Source organism: Prunus dulcis, chromosome 1 (assembly GCF_902201215.1).
Source record: "Prunus dulcis chromosome 1, ALMONDv2, whole genome shotgun sequence".
NCBI classification, from domain to species: domain Eukaryota; kingdom Viridiplantae; phylum Streptophyta; class Magnoliopsida; order Rosales; family Rosaceae; genus Prunus; species Prunus dulcis.
This window is the reverse complement of record NC_047650.1, coordinates 1477162-1497025: the sequence shown is the minus strand read 5'-3', so window position 1 is coordinate 1497025 and position 19864 is coordinate 1477162. Positions and strand designations below refer to the sequence as shown.

At 38.6% G+C, this 19864-nt stretch overlaps 4 protein-coding genes across 8 annotated transcripts; 1 reads left to right on the top strand and 3 right to left on the bottom strand.

The window, feature by feature from the left end:
- Positions 1-599: 599 nt before the first annotated feature.
- On the bottom strand, positions 600-5475 carry LOC117614370. 5 transcript variants are annotated; one of them, XM_034343162.1, is made up of 7 exons: positions 4548-4654; positions 4318-4451; positions 4073-4173; positions 3043-3150; positions 2317-2434; positions 2071-2223; positions 600-1037 (listed from the first exon to the last, which is right to left on the bottom strand). In XM_034343162.1, the coding sequence occupies exons 4-7, from the start codon at positions 3057-3059 to the stop codon at positions 831-833; spliced, it is 495 nt and encodes a 164-aa protein (XP_034199053.1). In that variant the 5' UTR covers positions 3060-3150; positions 4073-4173; positions 4318-4451; positions 4548-4654; the 3' UTR covers positions 600-830. The 5 variants fall into 5 exon arrangements, with proteins under 5 accessions (XP_034199053.1, XP_034199056.1, XP_034199054.1 ...); XM_034343165.1 differs by lacking the exon at positions 3043-3150 and adding an exon at positions 2591-2709; XM_034343163.1 differs by having other exon boundaries at positions 4318-4448.
- A 2210-nt stretch (positions 5476-7685) lies between these two features.
- On the bottom strand, positions 7686-9713 carry LOC117614258 (chlorophyllase-2, chloroplastic). The gene is made up of 2 exons (XM_034343006.1): positions 9381-9713; positions 7686-8481 (listed from the first exon to the last, which is right to left on the bottom strand). Exons 1-2 carry the CDS (start codon positions 9687-9689, stop codon positions 7801-7803), a joined length of 990 nt encoding a protein of 329 aa, XP_034198897.1. The 5' UTR covers positions 9690-9713; the 3' UTR covers positions 7686-7800.
- A 3504-nt stretch (positions 9714-13217) lies between these two features.
- LOC117615459 (protein LIFEGUARD 4-like) lies at positions 13218-14928 on the top strand. The gene is made up of 4 exons (XM_034344540.1): positions 13218-13670; positions 13746-13859; positions 14110-14267; positions 14535-14928. Exons 1-4 carry the CDS (start codon positions 13409-13411, stop codon positions 14736-14738), a joined length of 738 nt encoding a protein of 245 aa, XP_034200431.1. The 5' UTR covers positions 13218-13408; the 3' UTR covers positions 14739-14928.
- Positions 14929-15919: 991 nt separating this feature from the next.
- Positions 15920-19828, bottom strand: LOC117615250 (VAN3-binding protein-like). The gene is made up of 7 exons (XM_034344303.1): positions 19414-19828; positions 18918-19028; positions 17744-18164; positions 17394-17630; positions 17020-17069; positions 16746-16803; positions 15920-16595 (listed from the first exon to the last, which is right to left on the bottom strand). The coding sequence occupies exons 1-7, from the start codon at positions 19717-19719 to the stop codon at positions 16381-16383; spliced, it is 1398 nt and encodes a 465-aa protein (XP_034200194.1). The 5' UTR covers positions 19720-19828; the 3' UTR covers positions 15920-16380.
- Between the last annotated feature and the right edge of the window lie 36 nt (positions 19829-19864).

Here is a 19864-nt window from a genome sequence, read left to right as displayed (position 1 = left end):
TTGGGGTTTTTATCCTTAAAGATTTTGTCTGCAAATGTTTTGCTTTTTAAGATGACAACACAACTTAAGACAAACAAAAAGAGATCGACAACACAACACATGATTCTTCTGGTGTGGATGTCCCGAGCACAATTATTTAGGTTCATTGTGGATGTGGATCTATCATTTTCAGTCTTCAAATTTCGTTTTTTCAAAAGAAGGTACAATTATAAGGCCGACACAATTGTTCTATACCACATCAGTTTTCAGTTCAACGGGAAATTATTATCTGCAAATCAAATATAGTAATATATGGTGCCTGTCCTCATGCCCATCAGTTATTACTATCATGTCATAGAAATGGAAAAAGTTAAGAAAAATTTGAGTGGATGAAGAACTAAACGGCTTGGCTACCTCCCATGTGTCTCATCTTTAATGGACCAGTGCTTAATCAAATATCGTTCGTCATGTCGTCTTCATTTGGCGGGTTCATGGTTTAGGGTTGTGTGAGTTGAAAATGGTTCAAACTAAAAATTGGTTTTGACTTTTCACCTTTGCTTGCAAAGCCTCAAGCTTTCTTGTTCGAGAATGGTGTGGGTCTCATTTGAACAGACCAAATGCATTAAGAATAAAGTCGATGCCGAATGCAGAACAAAATACGTGCTTAATACCAAAACCTCCTTCCTTCATTATCGCTTGTACATGTAAAAACGAAAGGAAAGAATCACATAGAACATGATAAACTTGCTCTCAAACCTACAAGTTCAAAAATTCATGTGTCTTCCAACATTGGTATTGGCATTGGAACGCTTTTGAACACAAAATTTTTAAGAAAAGATTAACGGCCAGTCCTAAGACCCATCGATTGTCTCCATTTCTTCCTCATTTTCTGGTTTCCCTTCATCGTTATCATTCTGGTCTTCAATTTTTTCCACATTTGTGGTTTTTGCATCATTTTCGACAGTCTTTGCTGGAAGAGGAGATGGAAACACCTCTACCACCAATTCTACCAGCTCTTCAACAGTATCTCCTAAACGCAAGTCGCAATTCTCAATAAGCTGTGAAACATCAAAAACAAAAAATTAAATAACAGAGGATATCTGCAAATGAGTTGACATGTTTAGAAATTAGAACAAACCAGGAACGTTACAATATTTTCTCTCCGTTTACAAGTAGGAAAATCATATTAGGAGCCTTGGTAGAGACAATGTGACCCTTGGTCATTGCACATAGTAAGATCAAAATAAAATACCTCCATCCAGACGCAAAATCTTAATGCAATCATATTCTTGAGGATTATTATATTATTATGTTCACATGAACGAAGATGATCTATGAAGAAAAAAAAGAAGATATTGTGTATGCACCAACCACATGTTAATCCAGCGCGAGCTGCCATCAGACTCTCTCAGCATATAAAACAAAAAGACACACAAGACCATTCTACCATTTGGGAAGAAAAACAATTTCTTATAGACAGACATTAGAAATTTAGGCAATCCATAAACTTTGTCAATTATTAAGTTACAGAATAAGGTAACTTTGTTTATGATCCCGACTTCTGACAGGTTCAACCTTAATTGCCAATGTCGTGTTAACAATGATAATTAGGGGAATATCAGGCAGAGTTGATCATTTTCTGATATCACAAGTTACAGAAAAACAAAGAAATATGTTCGCTACAGAGAAGGGAAAGAAAAGAGATGGTACTCCGCCAATGTTCTACCATACTAGAGAGTAATGTGAATCAGTAAATCCATGGTCAAGTACTAAAAATACAGCATTATGCTCCTCATCACTCATCATTATTCTCTACACAAAATATAGTACCTATAGTTTTTTTCTCCTATCCCAATTTAATACGGTTCCAAAGCCACCCACAATGCAGGATACAAACACAAACAAATTTATTGCATAAACGGCATGATCCCATAAACCAAATACACAAAACATCACCAGCAAACACAGTAATATACACAATCATAAATTTAAAAGAACCTGAAACTATAAAGACACAAGCATCACAGTCATTAATAAAATCAATAAGCTACAACAGAAACAGATTAACAATAAAAGGTTGTTATAACAAACCGGGTAGATTCCAACAATGCTAGATGGCCTAGTGTTGATGATATTGAGCACCTCAGCTTCCGCAAGGTCATACTTCTTACACTTTTCCTTGAACTCATTGATATTCTCCGTTGTTTGACCACGAGCAGGAGTCCCAAACAAGTAACCATAAACCTAAACAAGGAAAATAAACAATACATCAATCTTCACAACAAGGTTGAATTAAAAACAGAATGTGGGTGGTGGAAACATAAACACCACTACAACCTTATTCTCTGATGGCGTTACGTCAGAAAAAACCCGTGCTGAATCTTCAGAAGCCCCTCTAGATTCTAGAAATTTGAGCACGTCGAAATTAGTAAGCACACCGGAATTAGCCTGTATTCTGCAAAGAAATTGGAATTTATAACATGGCATTAGAAAAATAAATAAAGAAGAATTGTCTAGAAAGACTGAAAACAGACATTTATATACAATTACCCTATCAGAAATAAGTAAAAGCAATAGGAATGAATAGCAAAAATAAAAGTTTAAGACATACATCTTCATCCCACTAAAAATCAGAGCTTCAGAACGATAAAAAACTGTTTAATAACAGAGTGTTTTGATACCCACAACGAGTCAGACGGTTTTCTGTTTTAATCTATTTCAGCGGAATACCTATAACATAGAACAAATAAAAATTAAGTAATCAATAATGTTATTAGAAAGAAAAAAAAAAAAAAAAAATCAGATAGAGAAGATGGATTAAGCACATTTGTGTGCTACCAAAAAGATTATGATTCATAAGTGTACTACATCCATGAAAGAGAATACGAATGCCTAGTTTGATAGCATGACTATAGCATTGTAGCCCAATATCAAAGAACTATCTGGGTGCAGATTATTGTGCTTTTAAAGTCTGATATTTTACATCCTACCCAATGAATTTCTATATTCTGTAAAGAAACCAAAACATCTTTTTTCAAGGGGAAAAGTTGGATTACAAAAAACCTGAGAGAACTTTCCATTCAAAGAGCAACATTCGTAAAGGGGATCCATGTTCCTAAGGACTAGGGGTGGGCACGGTTCGGTTTGGACCGGTTCCTAAGGACTGAAAAACTGCAAAATGAAAAACTGAAAAACTGAACAGCAACAGCAGTAATAAAGCTAAACAAAAATATGCAAAACTGAAAAACTGCAAAACTGAACAGCAACAGCAGTAATAAAGCAAAACAAAAATATGCAAAACTGAAAATCTGCAAAACTGAAAAACTACAAAACTGAAAAACTGAAAAATATTGCAGCAAATCTGTTATACACTGTCAATTAATCAATTAATCAATTTGAATGCACAACCAATTAATAAATTTGAATGCACACTAGTAAATCAAACCGAAACAACAAACAAAAGTCAACTACAAGCTAACAACACTTAACTAGAAAGCAACTGAAAAACAGAAACCAATTAACTAGACTTGAGCCAAGCAAGAAAATAAAGGGTTTCAAATTGCAGTTTTGACAAATCTGACATCTGTTCAGTTTTTAGCCTTTAACTTTCAAACCACTAGCCCAATTTTGACATTCTTTGCATCATTGGATTCAGCACGAAAAAACAAAGAACCCTACGCAAGCCAATTTCTCAAAATAGTTGCCTATGACAGCAGTAATAAAGCAAAACGAAAAACTGAAAATCTCAAAATCTGCAAAACTGCAAAATTGAAAAAATTGAATGCACAATATGAGCACAAACCGAAACACCATATCTAATTCCCTAAACAAATAATGAGCAGAAGAAATATACAGTCATGAAAGTTTGATAAAAATACAAATGCAAACAGAGATAACAATATTGAAGATTAACAACTTGGCTTAATTGTTTTGAAACTTTGAACTTCTCAAGTAGTGGAAAACATAAAATAAAATATGATTCGTGCTTTCACTCTTTCATTTTCTAAGCAAACAACCAGAGGATATAACTAAATATACAAAAGGACAACAAAATCCCAACGAATAAAAGAACAAAAATTTGCGAGAAATGAACCTGTTTCAAGTTGCAGAAACCTTCATAGATGGCAAGAACAACAGAGTCGAACGCTTTCACAGGGGAAAGAAGTGACGACTTCCCATCTTGATCCACAATTTCTACACATACCCAATTCATCAAAACCAGTTAGTTTTTTAAGAAAAAAACCAGCCACTTTGACCAGAGCCCAAGTAAGGAGCTCTCTGCTCTTGGAGTCCAGCTTCACTCCGACCACAACATTTACAGAAGAGTGAGAAATTCACCTTTGGCACAGAGAGAGTCTTCAATGGAAAACTGACGAGGAGGAGTGCACGGACGGCTGCGTCAATGGGAGAAAAAAAAGGAGTGCGAAGCTGCAACCTACTCCGGAAATATGGATGATGATCTGCACGAACTGCTGATGGAGGACATAGAGATGGTCAGACAGAGAATCGAAGGGGGAAAAGAAACAAAACGAAAAAACAAAGAAAAAAGAAAGCCAGAAGAATTGAACCTGCTTGCGTGACGAGGACGACGGCGCGACGGCTGAAGAAGAACAAGGATGGCTGCAACAATGGTTTCACGCAGAGGAAAGGAAAGGTTCTTTCGGGTTCGGCGGCTCTGAAATCAGAGAGAGGGAGAGGAAAAAAATCGAAGAAGGAAGAAGAAACCCCTAAATCGTGTGTTTTAGTTGTGATGATCCTCTGTGTGTGTGCGTACGGTAGTATTTTAGATAGCCAATACAAAACAGCCACATGTTAACTATATATAAAATATAAATATATAAAATATATAAAATATATATTAATTAATTATATTGGACCGGTTCGAATTGGACCGGTTCCTTGTAGTAGAAAACCGAAATCAGAATCGGTATGAACCGGTCCGGTTCAAATTTGACTCGGTTTTTGACTTTTTTAGTCAACACGGTTTTTTCCGGATTTTTTCGGTTTGGTTTAGTTCGGTTTTGCGGTTTTGCGGTTCTAATGCCCACCCCTACTAAGGACAGTAAGCAAACAATACATATCCGTCTGGTTTGATGCTCTACTGGAGTAAAGGGACCTTGCAAGCAAAGCAAACAATATTTGCCATGTAAAAATTCAAACTTTCAAAAATATACTGACAGCAAGCAAACAGTTGATACTGCTCAAAAGAAAATAATAAGGGCCTTTAATTACGCTTAAAGAAAAAAAAACTTTTATAACCCATTCTAACTTGGACCAAGAGAAATTCAAAAGCTCCACAATGAACAGACTATAAACGTACCCCAAAGTTCCAAGAGAAATTACCACTAGACGTGTACATGAGTAAGCACAAATTATCCAAGTTGCAATGCTCAAACAAAGTTTATACGGCAATAAGAAATTAGAAAGCTATTGAAAGACCAACAGAAAAATAAGAAGTAACAAGAATGGGAGTGACTGAACCATTGCAGACTTTTGGTTGCTGAGAAAAACTACAGACGAAAAAATGGAATTTTACAACAGCCTTTTCAAAACTAAGTCCATCAAAATTCCCACTTAATTTTTCGTTTTCCCAAGATTTCTCAGCTACCAAACAGGACCCATAAGATAATCAACCCCCAGCAGATACAGGAACTCATAAGCCAAAGTTATTTCAACAGAAAGTAAAGAAATTTTCTTAGTAAACTTGGAGAATAGCGGGACTCACCGATTCAGAGAAGACAATCATTAGGCACCAGAAAAACCCAACTTCTATAACACTAAAACAACTGTGTTCCAGTATTTTCAGAGCCAGAATGCCAACAACAACTGCTATGAAATCGAAGGCCTTTGTGTCCCCGCAGGCTGCAACCCCCTTAGTATTTTCTCAACTATAATTTCTAAAAGAATCGAAAAAGACGATGGGGTGGGCAGGGAGAATGGCTGCTAGGTGGAGGTGAGAGAGGCGGCGAGCAGAGAGAAAGGGAGGAGGAGGAGGTTGCGTTGGGTTTTTTATTCTTATTTTAAATGAGTTTTTGGGCTTAAAAGTAAAATCCGTTAGTTTTTAAAATTCAAGCCCCGTCATCTTTTTATAATGATATTGGGCCAGGCCTTCACTATGTTTCTAAGAAACTTTTAGTTTTTGGGCTTAACAAAATAATCCATTAGTTTTTGTGAAAATCCAACAAACTCATTTGCATCATAAGAATTTACAGTTGCCAACAGGATCTAGCACAGTAGAAAAGGGTCTTGACTCAAAGACCGGAGGCCTCAGGTTTGAATCCCCACGACATTATAGTTATGTGTGTGTGAGAAATCCTCATTCCTTGTAGTTTAGACTGTCGCTTGTACAAAAACAAGTTTGCTTCCCGTCCTCTCTTTCCCTCCCTCCTTGAGTTTTCTTCCTCACCCTTTTCTTTTGCTATGACTTTGAGATTTCCTTTATTTTTGTAAGATCCCACATCAACCAAACGGAGAGGGGGTGATGTGCCTTATATGGCACACCCGCATCCATCTAGCACGAGGCCTTTTGGGAGCTCACTGGCTTCGAAGTTGTAAGAACTCCGAAGTTAAGCGAGTTGGAGGCTGGAGCAATCCCAGGATGGGTGACCACCCTAGGAAGTTGCTCGTGAGCTCCCAGAAACAAAACCGTGCGGGCAGTGAGGGAGGCCCAAAGAGGACAATATCGTGCTACGGCAGAGCCGGTCTGGAGTGTGACAATTTTGCAGGGAGTGTGTGGTTGGGTGTGGGTAGCTTCGTTGTTCTGCTCCTATTCTGGATCTACTTTGTCTGGGGATTGCCTCTGTGTTTTGGTGGCTTGGGTGGTTTCCCCTGTGGCGGCCGCAGTTGGTTTATTATTCCGATTTGTGTTGCTGGCGGATTTTTTTGCTCTGTTTGTTTCTTTTGCAAATTTGAGATTTGATTCATGCTGGAACATTACTTTAGATCTATGATTCGCCTCTATCTATGATTTGGTGACAAACGAGGTGACCAAGCGTGCTATGCGATTCTCTTCAGCCTTTTGTGCTGCTTTTGCTTTCAACCCGTTTGTGGTGTTGATCAATATCTCTTTTAGTTTTTACTTGTAAGAGCCTCTAGTGCTTGATATGCATTTTCTTCTCCTACCACTAGCGGCTATGTCTCGGCACCTTCCCTTTACCACCATCTTCAGCGCCTCGACCACACGAGGGTCTCCTCTCCTTGGTGACTGTTATGCAATTGGGGTTGCTTTTAAAGTGCTCATGTCACTTATTGCTTGGATTATGGTAGCGCTCTTTGTAGCTTTGGTGGCTTGTCCACCACCATTTTCTATCTCGAGCATTGGTTACTGGTTTCTCTTCGGTGGGTGTGGGCTTGTGTTGATTATGCTGTTGTTTGGTTATGGGTGGTGTGGCATTTCTCTGTTCTGTTTTCACTGCTTTTTGTGTGCACTTTGCTTTTCTTGGCTTTACGTCCTCTTCAAGTTTTATGATGTAGTAGGTATTATGCCTTCTTGTGTTGCAGTTTCGTCGAATTCCTTTGTGGAGTTCACTTTGTTGTAACCGGCTTTTGCCTTCTATCTAATAAAATTTGATTCCGGCAAAGAAAAGAAAAAAGAAACGAAAAAAGATTATCGCTTGTACTAAAAAAATCAAAGATTTTTACAATGATCTTTGCATTAGTTTCAAATTCATAAAGCTAAATGTAATTTACTTAATTGAAGCGTCCGTGTGAGATTTGTAATGGAGCAAGCTGAGCAAGTAACATATATAAAGAAATTAATTTTGTTTTGGGAAACTGCAGCTTAATCTTTTTCTATTGCCTTTTGAACACAGCTCCTAAACTTCACAAATTAAATTTAACAATTTGAAGCTCTACCGGCAGAGTCTCATCAAGCCCATCTCTTATAGCCATTAAGTGGCTACTATCACCTTCCAAATAAGCTTGAAGGAAGGCAACCACAACCCCTCCAACAAACTTCCTCATGGGTTCCCTTGACTTCCCATTTTTGCACACACAGTATGTAGATTTCCCTCTGATCCCCTTGGTTTCATCATCCAGCATATCAAGATGACCACACTCCTTTGCCACAAAATAACATGCTGGTTTTTGGCATTCGTTGAAGAAGTCCTCATGGTTAACACCTTTTGGAGCACAAGGAGGGAACAGAGGGTTCCTTTTCACCTCACCCAAACCAGAACCAATCACCATCACTGCCATATCAAGATCAAATGAATGAGGAACATAGGTTAGTACTGGTGGAGGGGTTTGTTTCCCTTTGTCCATTCCATCAACTGGGTCAACGCCTATTAAGGCTGAAAACTTTCGATCAGTGTTTCCTTCTTTCCCTAATGCTAGTGCAAAAGAGACTTTGCCTCCACGACTGTGGCCGGCAAGTGCTAGCTTGCTTAGATTTGCCTGAACATGGGGTGGAAGCAAGAACTGAAGTCCTTCAGATAACCAATTTGTTATTGCCGCTGTAGACTTGATCTCACCTGTTGTATCTGGTCCAGCTATTGTATATAACTGTTGAACACAAAGAACATTTGCTTATCAATAAGGCAGAGTTAGAGGCAATTTTATTTATACATCTAGCTTTTTATAAAGGTACAGTAATATTAATGTCTGCTCCAATCTCTGTAGTTTAACTTTAAGAAGCACAATGTCAGCACAAAAATACAAGCCAAACTGGAAATTTTAGTCTTTCATGTTATATCTACAGCATCTCAATGTGAATGAGAGTTGTTCTCTCAACTCAGCCACTTCTAGTATATTGTTAAGGACAAGGAATCTCAGACTTGAAATAGACTCACCGGCAAAAAACAAGAAGGGTCAGTATTTAGACCCCAAACATATCTGATAAGGACTGAGCCACTTGGGTATTTTCAGTTCATACAATGCCAATCAAAACATGCCATTTTGTCAAGCATTGAAAATGAAAGCTCAGTGACTCACATATTTTGCTTTTGTTACTTGAAAACTTGGTTGGTGCCCAACAAGACAGCACAAGCCTCTGTTAGATGTGGACATATACACCATTTACCTTGCAGACTAAGGCAATCACTGAAAATAACTTAATCGAAACTTGCAGATGATAGCCTCAAGGAATGCACAAGCAACATGAACTCACATGATGTTTGATCATGAATATCAATATGTGGACTATCTCTTCAAATGATAAGTCACAATAATTCATATCCAAACCCAATAAGGTAATTGGAAACCATGGAAAGTTAGTATATATGCCTAACAAGAGAGAAACCAAAATTGGAAGTCATTGATTTGAACATAGAAACTATAATAAGACCACCATCACCATACTGTTTAATTGATTATCAAAGAGGGATATGAAAAATTCTGAGTCATATATGTATAATTACAATTTGTAAAGTGTGCATCCAAGTGAAAGAGAGAGAGAGCCTAGCCTGAGGGGCAACGACAATGAAGCCGTGAGAAGCGATGTGTTGGATAAGCTGAGAGTAGAAAGAGTTGGAGAGAAGATAACCATGGAGGAGCAGCAAGAGAGGGAATTCTCCAGCTTCACAAGGCATGCCAATCAGAAGAGGCTTTGGAGGTGGAACTGGAATATTTGAGGACTTGGTGCTGCATGTAGTCTCTGGTTCAGCTCTTTGGAGCACCACCTTGTATTTTCCAATCTCAAAAACGACATTTGTAGCAGCAGTGCTAGCAACTGCAGAAGAGGAAGTGGAGGAGGACATGACTGTCATGAGCATCAAACTTTTTTTTTTTTTCGTTTCTTTTTGCAGGCTCTATAGGATAAGTTACATTGATCTTTAATTTATAGCCTCACCTTACATTTGGCAAAGCTCATGACTGCAACTTCATATTGGTTTCAAGGTCAATAGGTCCAAGGGTTTAGGCCACATGAATTTGGTCCATTGGGCTCAAATCTATTGTGGGTTAAGCTGGGCTATTACTTTCGTGGGTTAGGTGCTGTGTCACTTTGGTTGTTGTGCCTCTATGTATTACTTTGATGCCCAAACTGGCATGAACATGAGATGAGTACAGCTAAGTTGGTATGTCAAAACCCTCGTTTGAATTGGCAAGCTCCTAAACATGCACGGAGATTGGCATATAGAAGGGCTACCAAACATTTTTAGGCATATAAACAGAACCAGCACACAATGACCATACATTTAGAGATACAATTTGTTTGCTTAGAAGAAGTAGCAAACGTACCAATTAATAATTAGTTGGAAGACATCTCAAGTTCAAATTCCCCCTCACCATTAATTAAAGAAAAAGGAAAAATAACTAGCGAAATACTATCGAAACATACAAAACTCCCCAAAAAAAGAAATACATGATTTTTATTTGTTTCAAATCTTCACATTGAATCTAGGGTTCTATACACTTTCTCACTATTTCTGTGGTAAAGACATAGTGAGCTTACCAATTCCAAACAACAGAAGATACTAAAACATGATCCAAACTATGACCAAATCTCTGCAAATTCTCTCTGTATACTTCTGTACTCTCAAAAGCTTCGAGGATAACAAACAGCAAAACCCTACATGGCCTATGGCTACACAATACAAGAGGACTGCTGAGCAGTTTTGTCATATATTCCTCCTTTACCGTGGCTTCATCTTCAATGCTGTGTAAAGTATAGCAGTTATCACGACACCGGCAGACATCAGCAGCTTAGGCCGATGCAGCAGCCCTGGGCCTTTGATGGCATCTCCATTTTCAACTCAGTCTCTTTTGCTTCTTCCACGATAACTAGTTCCTGCAATTCATGAATCGCATTGTTTTCCTTCTCAACTTCAGTTTTTGTTTCTTCTTCAAGTTGAGCAATAGTCTTCCCATTATCAACTTCTGCTTCCTTAATAACACCAAGTTTACCTTCCATATCAGAAAGTTGAGACTCAGAAAAGGCCTTTAATGCCTGCATCTTTCTTTGCTCTCCAGATTCTCTCAGCATAGCTACTCGATCAGCTTCCAATCCAGAAACATCGCTGCTCTCCAGAATTTTCTCCGAGTCACCTATAGAGAGAGACATTGTCATTGAATTCATCTGGGGATATCTTTTCACCACGTCCTCAACCGAAGCTTGCACCCGACGTTCAATCTTTAGGCCAATAGACTCTAGGTCCAGCTGATCTGCTCTCATGATAGCATCTTTAAAATCCCTCCATTCTTGATTGGATTCATCAGCCTCTCCTAATGTCACGTCATCTGCTCTCATTACAAACTTCAAATATTGATCTGTAACTCCTTCACTACAACATAAACTCGACCCTGAACCAGAACCAATCTGTTCTTTCTCAGCAATTTCAGGAACAAGATTATTGAGGTCTAGCTGATCAGTAACTACCCCTTTAACATTTTCAGTCTTTGCTGAACCCACAATCTCATCCGAACCCACCATTTTTTCATTCAAGAACACTGGTTTCACAACCTCTTCTTTCGCAATCTCATCCGAACCCACAATCTTTTTCCCATCTCCTTCAGAACTACAAGAATGCCTCAATTCTGAATCAGTAATTTCAGAATCAAGATGAAGATTGAGGCCTTGCTGATCAGCAACTACCCCATTCCCATCTTCAGTACTGTTCTCTTGTCCACACACTGACCCAGTTCTCAAACCCACAATCTCATCGCAACCCACCAATTTTTCATTCAAGAACTTTGCTTTCACAGCCTCTTCTTCTTCTTCGCTTTTCAACCCTTCAGTCTCACCCAGCAAAACCCCACTCATTTTTGGGCTTTCTTCTTTCTCAACCACCAAACCAGTACGCTGGTCATGGCCCATAATTTCTTCAGTCAAGATCGATCCACTGCCCTTATGCTTATCTTTCATGGCGGATTTGTTCATTTCTGATGTCGCTTGAACAGCTTCAAGATCAAGACTTTGAGAATCTTGATTCGTGACTCCACTTTCTTCTCTCAGATCAGAAATGTTCTCATTTTCCATGATAATTCTTACCAAGAAAACTATAAACTTTGGAAAAATATCAGTAAGAAACAGGATTTTAGATTCTCAGAAGGTGGAGATAGAACGCTGTGGTGTAATGGGGAAAATCGACTGTCTAGAGTTTGTTAATGGTTCTGGTTTGGCGCCTGAACTCTGAGCCAGAGGCTTATAAACAGGTGAGGTTTCTCTGTTGGGCATCTTGACCGTTGGATTCAAGTTCCAACCAACCGCTAAGATTAAAACAAATCACTTGAGGAAATCCAGCGACACTATTTGTCCCATTTTAACATGTCGTAAGGATCAGTGGACAAAACGACATGTTTTATGCTTTGTAAAATCTACTGAAGGTTTTTTGTTTTGTTTTTTTTTTATTTTTTCGACAAAACAATATTTTAGTTGCACTAATGTACGGATAGTTGCATTAAAAAAATTGACAAAAAAAAAATTGAAATATTTTTGGTACCTAAACAAATTTAATATATTTGAATATTTACTCTTAAATATATTTAAATTTTAAAGGTATAGCCGCCCGGCTATACTTTTAAAATACTTGTATATTTTTAAAGAGTATAGGCGCTTGGATATACTCTTGAAATATTAATATATTTTAACAGTATAGCCACTTGGCTATACCTTTTAAATATTCGAATATATTTAACACATATAGCCGCGCAGCTATACCCTTTTAATATTTTAAGAATATATTAAAAAGGTATATCTGTACGGCTATACATTTTAAAAATTAATATGTTTTTAAAGTATAGCCGCGCGGGCTATATGTTAAATATTTTCAAAGAATATAGCTGCTCGGCTATACTTTTAAAATTCAAATATATTTAAGAGTAAATTTTCAAATATATTAAATTAGTTTAAGTCCCAAAAATATTTTAAATTTTTTTTAATATTCCAAAAAATGGAGGGTAGTAATTTATAGTCTCATCTTACATTTGACGAAGCTCACGGAAAGGCTAATGAGGAGTTTAGAGTGAGGAACTTAGTTGAGGGGTTCAATCCCACCTTCAACAAATTTAAGAAAATCAATGGACTTCAAAAATTTTAATGGTTTGATGGTAAGATTCAATTCCTCAAATAATCTCCTCACTCGAAACTCCTCCTCACAGTCAATATAGGCCCCATGAATTTGGTCTGTTGGGCTCAAATCTATTGTGGGTTAAGGTGATATATTACTTTCTTGGGTTGGATGCACCACTTAAATTTTTTATAATTTTTAAATTCTTATAAACCCACCCTATAAATAACCATCTTTAAAGCCTAAACCGTACACTCAGTTTTGAAGACTCTCCAAACCCCCCTCCTACTTTTCCTCTCGTTCCCACGCTTTCTCCCCTTTCAAACAAAACCCACAAAAAAGAATAAAAGAATAAAAGAATCACATTGCATCTTTCGCGATCGACGAAACCTTTTTGATTCGATATTCTTCAAAATTTTCTAAATCAGCTTGTCTGTCTCACCTTATTTTTAAAAAATTCTTTTTCTGTGAAGTGTGATTTAGCAATGGCGCTAAAGTTCATGAAGGGTCGTGACTTGGAGGCAGGCAGAGGTCAAAATGGGGAGCAACAATTGTACCCGAACCAGATGGAGACCCCTCAGCTCCGATGGGCTTTCATCCGCAAGGTCTACATGATCGTCGCCTTTCAGTTGCTTCTCACCGTTGGCATTTCCTACGCCGTCGTTTCGATCCCCGCCATTCCCCAATTCGTCAGATCCTTGGCCGGCACCATCACTTTCATTTGCATTTTTATCGCTGCCATAGCTGGTAATCCAAATTACTTTTGATCTAATCAATTTTCTATCTCCTTGTTATCACTTTTTTTAATTTTAATTTGTGCAGTTACGATTGCCTTGTACTATTACCACAAGAAGCATCCGGTGAATTATGTGCTTCTTATTCTGTTTACGATTTTACTTTCGATTACGGTGGGATTCTGCTGTTCCTTTAGACCAGGTACTTATTTATATACATGTTATGCTAAAAATAATTTTAATGTAACATGTTATGTTGTTATGCTATTAATTTATCGTGCCATATGCGCAAAGAAGAATTCACTTCATTAGTTGACGGGCACAATTTGACTCTACTTTTTCCCTTGTATTTTTCTCGCAATGGAAATCTAACTACCCACCCCACTCAATAGAATTCTTGGTTCTTTTGAGTTGTATAGTAATTTGAAATATGCATAATTTGGTGCCTACAGGGAAAAGTATTCTTCTAGCTGTGATTTTGACGGCTACGGTGGTTGTGAGCCTCACCATATACACATTCTGGGCAGTCAAGAGAGGCCAGGATTTCAGCTTCCTTGGCCCATTTTTGTTTGCTGCAACCCTCATGCTTATGGTGTTTGGCCTCATCCAGGTAACCCAACTCTACTTAATTTCCATTTTCTTTGTGCCATTGCTAAATCACAAGTCACAGGTCATGATGCATACAACGGTTATACAAAATCACTCTTACATAAACTAGTCACAGGTGATGATGCCTAGTTTTTTGTAAGAAATAGACAAAAAAAAGACTTGCTAGCCCAACTTGATGTCCACATACAACAGTTGTACTTAAGAATTTCTCCTTTCCATCAATCCATTTATCTTAACTTTGTGGTGCATTTTTGGAATGAACCTGCAGATATTTTTTCCCTTGGGGCCTTTTTCAAGGATGGTATATTCTGCATTGGGGGCTCTTCTATGTTGTGCTTATATTGTGTACGACACAGACAATCTGATAAAGCGGCTGAGCTACGATGAGTACATATTCGGTGCTCTCTCTATATATATTGATGTTGTCCAACTCTTCCTCTTTCTTCTCTCTTTAATTAGCGGCGGTAGGTAAATTAACCAACACTCGCTAACCCCTAGAGATTAAGATCAGAGACCCCATTTTCTCATCTCACCACTATTATGAAGATGAAAATTTGTCTATGATCGTTTCTTGTATGAACTGTATATTCACCCCCATTTTCACAACTTCATGTACAACTAGTTTAATTGCATTTAGCTTGTTTCGATTACTTGCTTTTCAAGAAAGACATTCCAATATTTATTTTTGAACTCGTAATGTCTTCTAATATTGAAAAGAAAAGTACCACTAAACTAGCTGAGAAAGAGGTAGTTATTGCAGAGTTGCTGATTCGTAAGACACGCAGAAGGTTTATTCATGAACCAAAATTAGGGGATGCTTGAGAATTGATAAGGTTTATTCATGTTCTGCCTTTACTTAGTTTTGCCATTGTTTCATTGGAGCACGTAAACAAGCCCAATATCAATGTGCCTTCTTTTCTTTGGTGTCCCATTCCATTCTATATCACCCTTTTTTTTTTTTTTCCTTGTTTCTCTATCGATTTTATTATTTGGAGAGGAACAAATTTGAACTTGGAAATTGGGTGTGCTTAATATATTCTCAATCATCTTTCTCTGCAAGGCCCATTTGTCTTGTTCCTAACGTTTGCTTTCTTTTGTCATATTCAATCCAGTTCAATTTAAGCACCATCTACAAACTAGCACAAGGGACTCTTAACTTTGACTATGCCAAAATTGTGAATTTATTTTGTTTTCAATTATTCTGTTGCTGTCATAGAAAACCACATGCTCATTCTTCTTTTCTCTTATTTTATTTTATTTTATTCTATATTATATTATTGCTTGAATAATCCTACCGTAGAAATTCTCTCTCAGATTCCTCGTTCCCTCGAAGTTCTCTTAGAAAAAAAATACTCTACCTCAGATGATTTTGAAATCTAAACCTATAGTGGGTCATGAGAAGTTGTTTACTTCTTCTAGACCCAAGTTTGCAAGGAGGCAATCATTTTTACCACTAATTTATTTGGCACATTCTCTGACAAACAGCCTCTTATTCTCCTCCCAGCTAATTAAATATTTCTTAAGCCCTCCTCCCGCCATTCACTTAAACAAAACAAAAAACTAATTTATCAAGTGGGAAGATTACAGACCAAGAGCAAGACAATTCACAACCTTGAAAACCTTAAACTAAATCCAAAAACTCAACAAGGAGGGTCAAAAGCAAAATCCACATGAATAAACAAAAAACAAAAAATCAAAAGGGCATCTTGTATCTTGTTCTTTACTCAATTGAGATTCTTTTCAATTCTTTTTTGACTGCCTGAGTCCAAGATCCTCCTTTTCTTTCCTAAACAGTGCAAAAACAGGACTAGCTAGGATCACATGGTCTTGCTACCTCTCATTCCAATCTCTTTTCTTTTCCATTAAAATTGAAAGACAAGGGCCCAAAATATATATATATATATATATATATATATTCCACAATACTAAAGGGGCCAATTGGGATAAGTTATAACCCTTTAATTTATCCTTTTTACAATAGCAAGACAAACTAACAGCACAGCCAAGTACCAAAATACCCACTCATCATGTAAATTTTTAGCCGGCCATATATCCTATTGCCAATTCCCCCATCTGCCAAATGTTTTCCCTCTGATATTGTTGGAGAACACAATTCAAACCCTATGTCTATTGTGCCTTTCTGCAGCAATGGAGAGGAGCCTTGAGACACCGAGAGTCCAAATATCATACTCTCTCTGGCTCCGGCATTCGAATTCTACAACTCCGCGCATAACTGTTTTCAGTCCAAAGTAACGCCGGTGCTCACCTCCCTCAAGCAGGTGGCGACCAGGCCAAGCTGGCATATCTTTAATCACCTCCAGCACCACATCTGTAAATTCAAAAGAAGATGGAATTAAAGAAGAATCCTTTTGATCTTTTCCCACTAGACTGCTAGCTTTTGCAAATCCCCAGATGGAAGAAGACCCCCCCACCTCCATTCTGCTCAAATTATTAGTGAAAGACAAAAGTAGTCACTTACTCTTTTTCTTTTTTGTGATGGTCCCAGCAACATGCCTGCTCTTCATCTTCAGCATAACCTGCACAAAAAGAAGTTCCAGACTAAATAAAGAAAGCACAAAAAGAGAAAAGAGAAGGCAGATCCAATTCTTTCATCATAGCAGTCTCTTTTGCTGCGAGTACCTTTTTTCCCATGAAGTTCACATTCATGACCAAAAGTTCTACTGATGCCCAAATTATTAGGCCCTACGTTAAAGAAAAATAAAATAAATCAATAGACAAGCTAGGAACTTTACCTGACCCGTCCTATTGATATAAACAGAGACAATTTTCCAATGAAGATCACCTGGCATTCAGCAGAACAAAGTTATAACAGTTGAGAATTGGATGTAGTAACCAGAAATGATCAATCAAAACCTCCAAGCAAATTCAAATTTCACTCGCTAGCTCCCCATACAGTAATTTAAGCACAATCCAAAGTGAAAAAGGGACAAAAGTATCGTCAAACGTAAATAATTGCAATGATTTCAACCTAGTTCATCGAAGATGGAAGCAATTTTTCCATCTTCCACCCACGTAACCATGCCTCCAACTCAATTCCAATAGAGAGAGGTAAATAATTGCAATGATTTCAAATGAAAAACATAAAAACAAACAAACAAAAGTTTACCTTTGCGGGTGCGCTTGAGGATCTCACAACCCTTAGCAAGTAATTCTCTACTACAGATGCCCAGAAAATTCTCTTCAGGAACAAGTTCTCCACTGAAACTACTGTTGGAATTACCGTTACTACCATTACCATTACCATTACCACCTACTCCTACCCCTTTCTCGACAGGAATAACTGCTGCTATATTCCACACTTCCTTCAATGCCCTTGCCTTCAATGTTGCTGCACCACGTAAAGCTGCAATCCACACCACAAACCTCAAGGGCATTAGAGTCCATAACACAAAGAAAAAACCGAAAACTTCAATTCCAATTATACCCATAACAGTAAACCAAATCTACATTATATACCTGTTGCTGCAGCAGCCGTTAATGTCATGATATCGCCAGCAGATCGGACATTCACGGCAGAGCTGACCACTGTAGCAAGATGTTCCCGCTCAGCCCCCATGGCCTCAGCCGCCTCCACACACTGTGCAGCAACCAATGTGGCAGCAGAGGCCACGGCCATGTCAGTCTTGGCCATATGCTCATCTTTACCGGACCCAGATGAGGCGGCAGTGGCAGCAGCAATGGCGGCTATGGCAGAAGCCACCCCAGCAACAGAAACAGCAGCATGGAGCTGGGCATTGTGGGCCCTGGTCTCCTCTTTCTTCTTCTCCCTCCTATCCTTAAGCCACCTACCCACTGTCTTTCCCCCACCGGACGTGGCGGTGCCGCCAGCACCGGTGGCTCTAAATCCGGTGTTGTGGTGGTTGTTTGAGCGGCCATACTGCATGGAGATTAAAAGGAATGTTAAAAATGTGATTTTTGGTTCATTGATGGAAAGTCCTCAATTGGATATGTTATATGTATGAATGTAATGTTAAACCACCCAAATACAGAAGTAACGAGTGTATGGCACCAATCACACACCCACTTCAGCTTCTTGGGGTCCATAACTCATCTAACGAAAGCTGAGTGAGAAGAAGCCATAGGTTTCTTCACACTGGATCTCGAGGAAGTGGCACTGTCGGTTCATAAATTAAATACAGAGACAGATTTTGGGTCATAACCACCGTGTGTGCAAAATAGACCAATTCATCTGTGGGGGACCAAAATGAATCATGATGCTTGGTTAGCTCTGTAAATAGACAGAAAACCAAGACTGTTTCTGTAAATGTTGAAGTTAGAACAAATCCAATTACGAACACTAAAAATACGCAGATTTATGAAATGGGTTTTCTAATTAGCTGAAGCAGAGGGCCAAAAGCTTTTAACTTTCGCATTGAAAAGAGCGAAACAACATGGATTTGGTCATCTTTGGAGGTTTATAATTAAAGGGACGTTGGTTAGTGGGAAAGCTGGGGACTATGTCCGACCGAGTCAGAGTGAGTCAGGGACGACCCAGTACTCGTGCTTTAAACCCAGATATCATACTTTCGTACTTTTCTTGTGGTTGTTAACATATTCCGGCAACCGTGTACAGTGGTCGCCGACAAATATTAAAAAAACAGTAAATAAATAGCAAACAGAGCCTACAAACCTTGACATCGTCGATTTCAGAGGGAGAGACAGGTGGGCTGTCGGTTAAGGAACCGTTGAGAGGGCCGCTGCTGTGTGAGAGCCGACCTGAGGTGCGTGGAGATACCTCTTGCTGTAAAAACAGTGACATAAAACAGTGAATTAATGTGGGTTGGTTTCTATTTTAGAAGAGTAAGATGAAGAAGAAGAAGAAGAAGACCCGGAAATGGAAAGTTTAACCCAAAACAAAATGTCAATTTGCCACCAAAACAAGAAAAGAGAGGCACAGACGAATGAGGCATAAAGCATCACCCACCGAACCCAAATACAATGACAGAAGAAAGAGCCAAACAAAACAGGGACAGAGGGAGCTAAAAAACAATACCAGAAACACAACAAAGAGAAAAAAGAAGACTTTCACAATCGATTTCAAGAAAACAAGACCAAACCAAAAAAAATCCCACAATTTGTCCACACATGCCAAGCTAAAAATCCCAACTCTGCTCAACCCAACTTACAGATTGTGACATAATACGCTCCATTACAAGCTGAGAGGTCTCAGAGGAAGCAAACGAAAATGGGTTCCCAGAAAAACTAGCACTCTCGTCTAACTCTCCGGCCAAGTCCTCAGGTATGGGCCCACCACCGCCATTAACAGCAGAGCTGAGGTTGAGCTTTGAGAGTGGGCCTTGGCCTTGGCCAGGGGAAGGAGATAAGGCTTTGGATACTTCTTGAGCTGAGACGCTCCAGGAGCGCGAGAGAAATTCCATGGGTTCGCGAGGAGTTTCCGGTGGCCGGAACATGGCGGCCTGAACCGGGTCCATTTGAGTGGGTGGTAATTGAAACGGCTGTAAGTGAACCAGTTTACAAAGAGGTGCTCAGTGGTAAGAGTAAGAGAAGGGTACAGAGAGAGAGGTTCTTTTAGGTGAATGGGAAGGTTGCCAGCTTTATAGAGAGAGACACACAAAG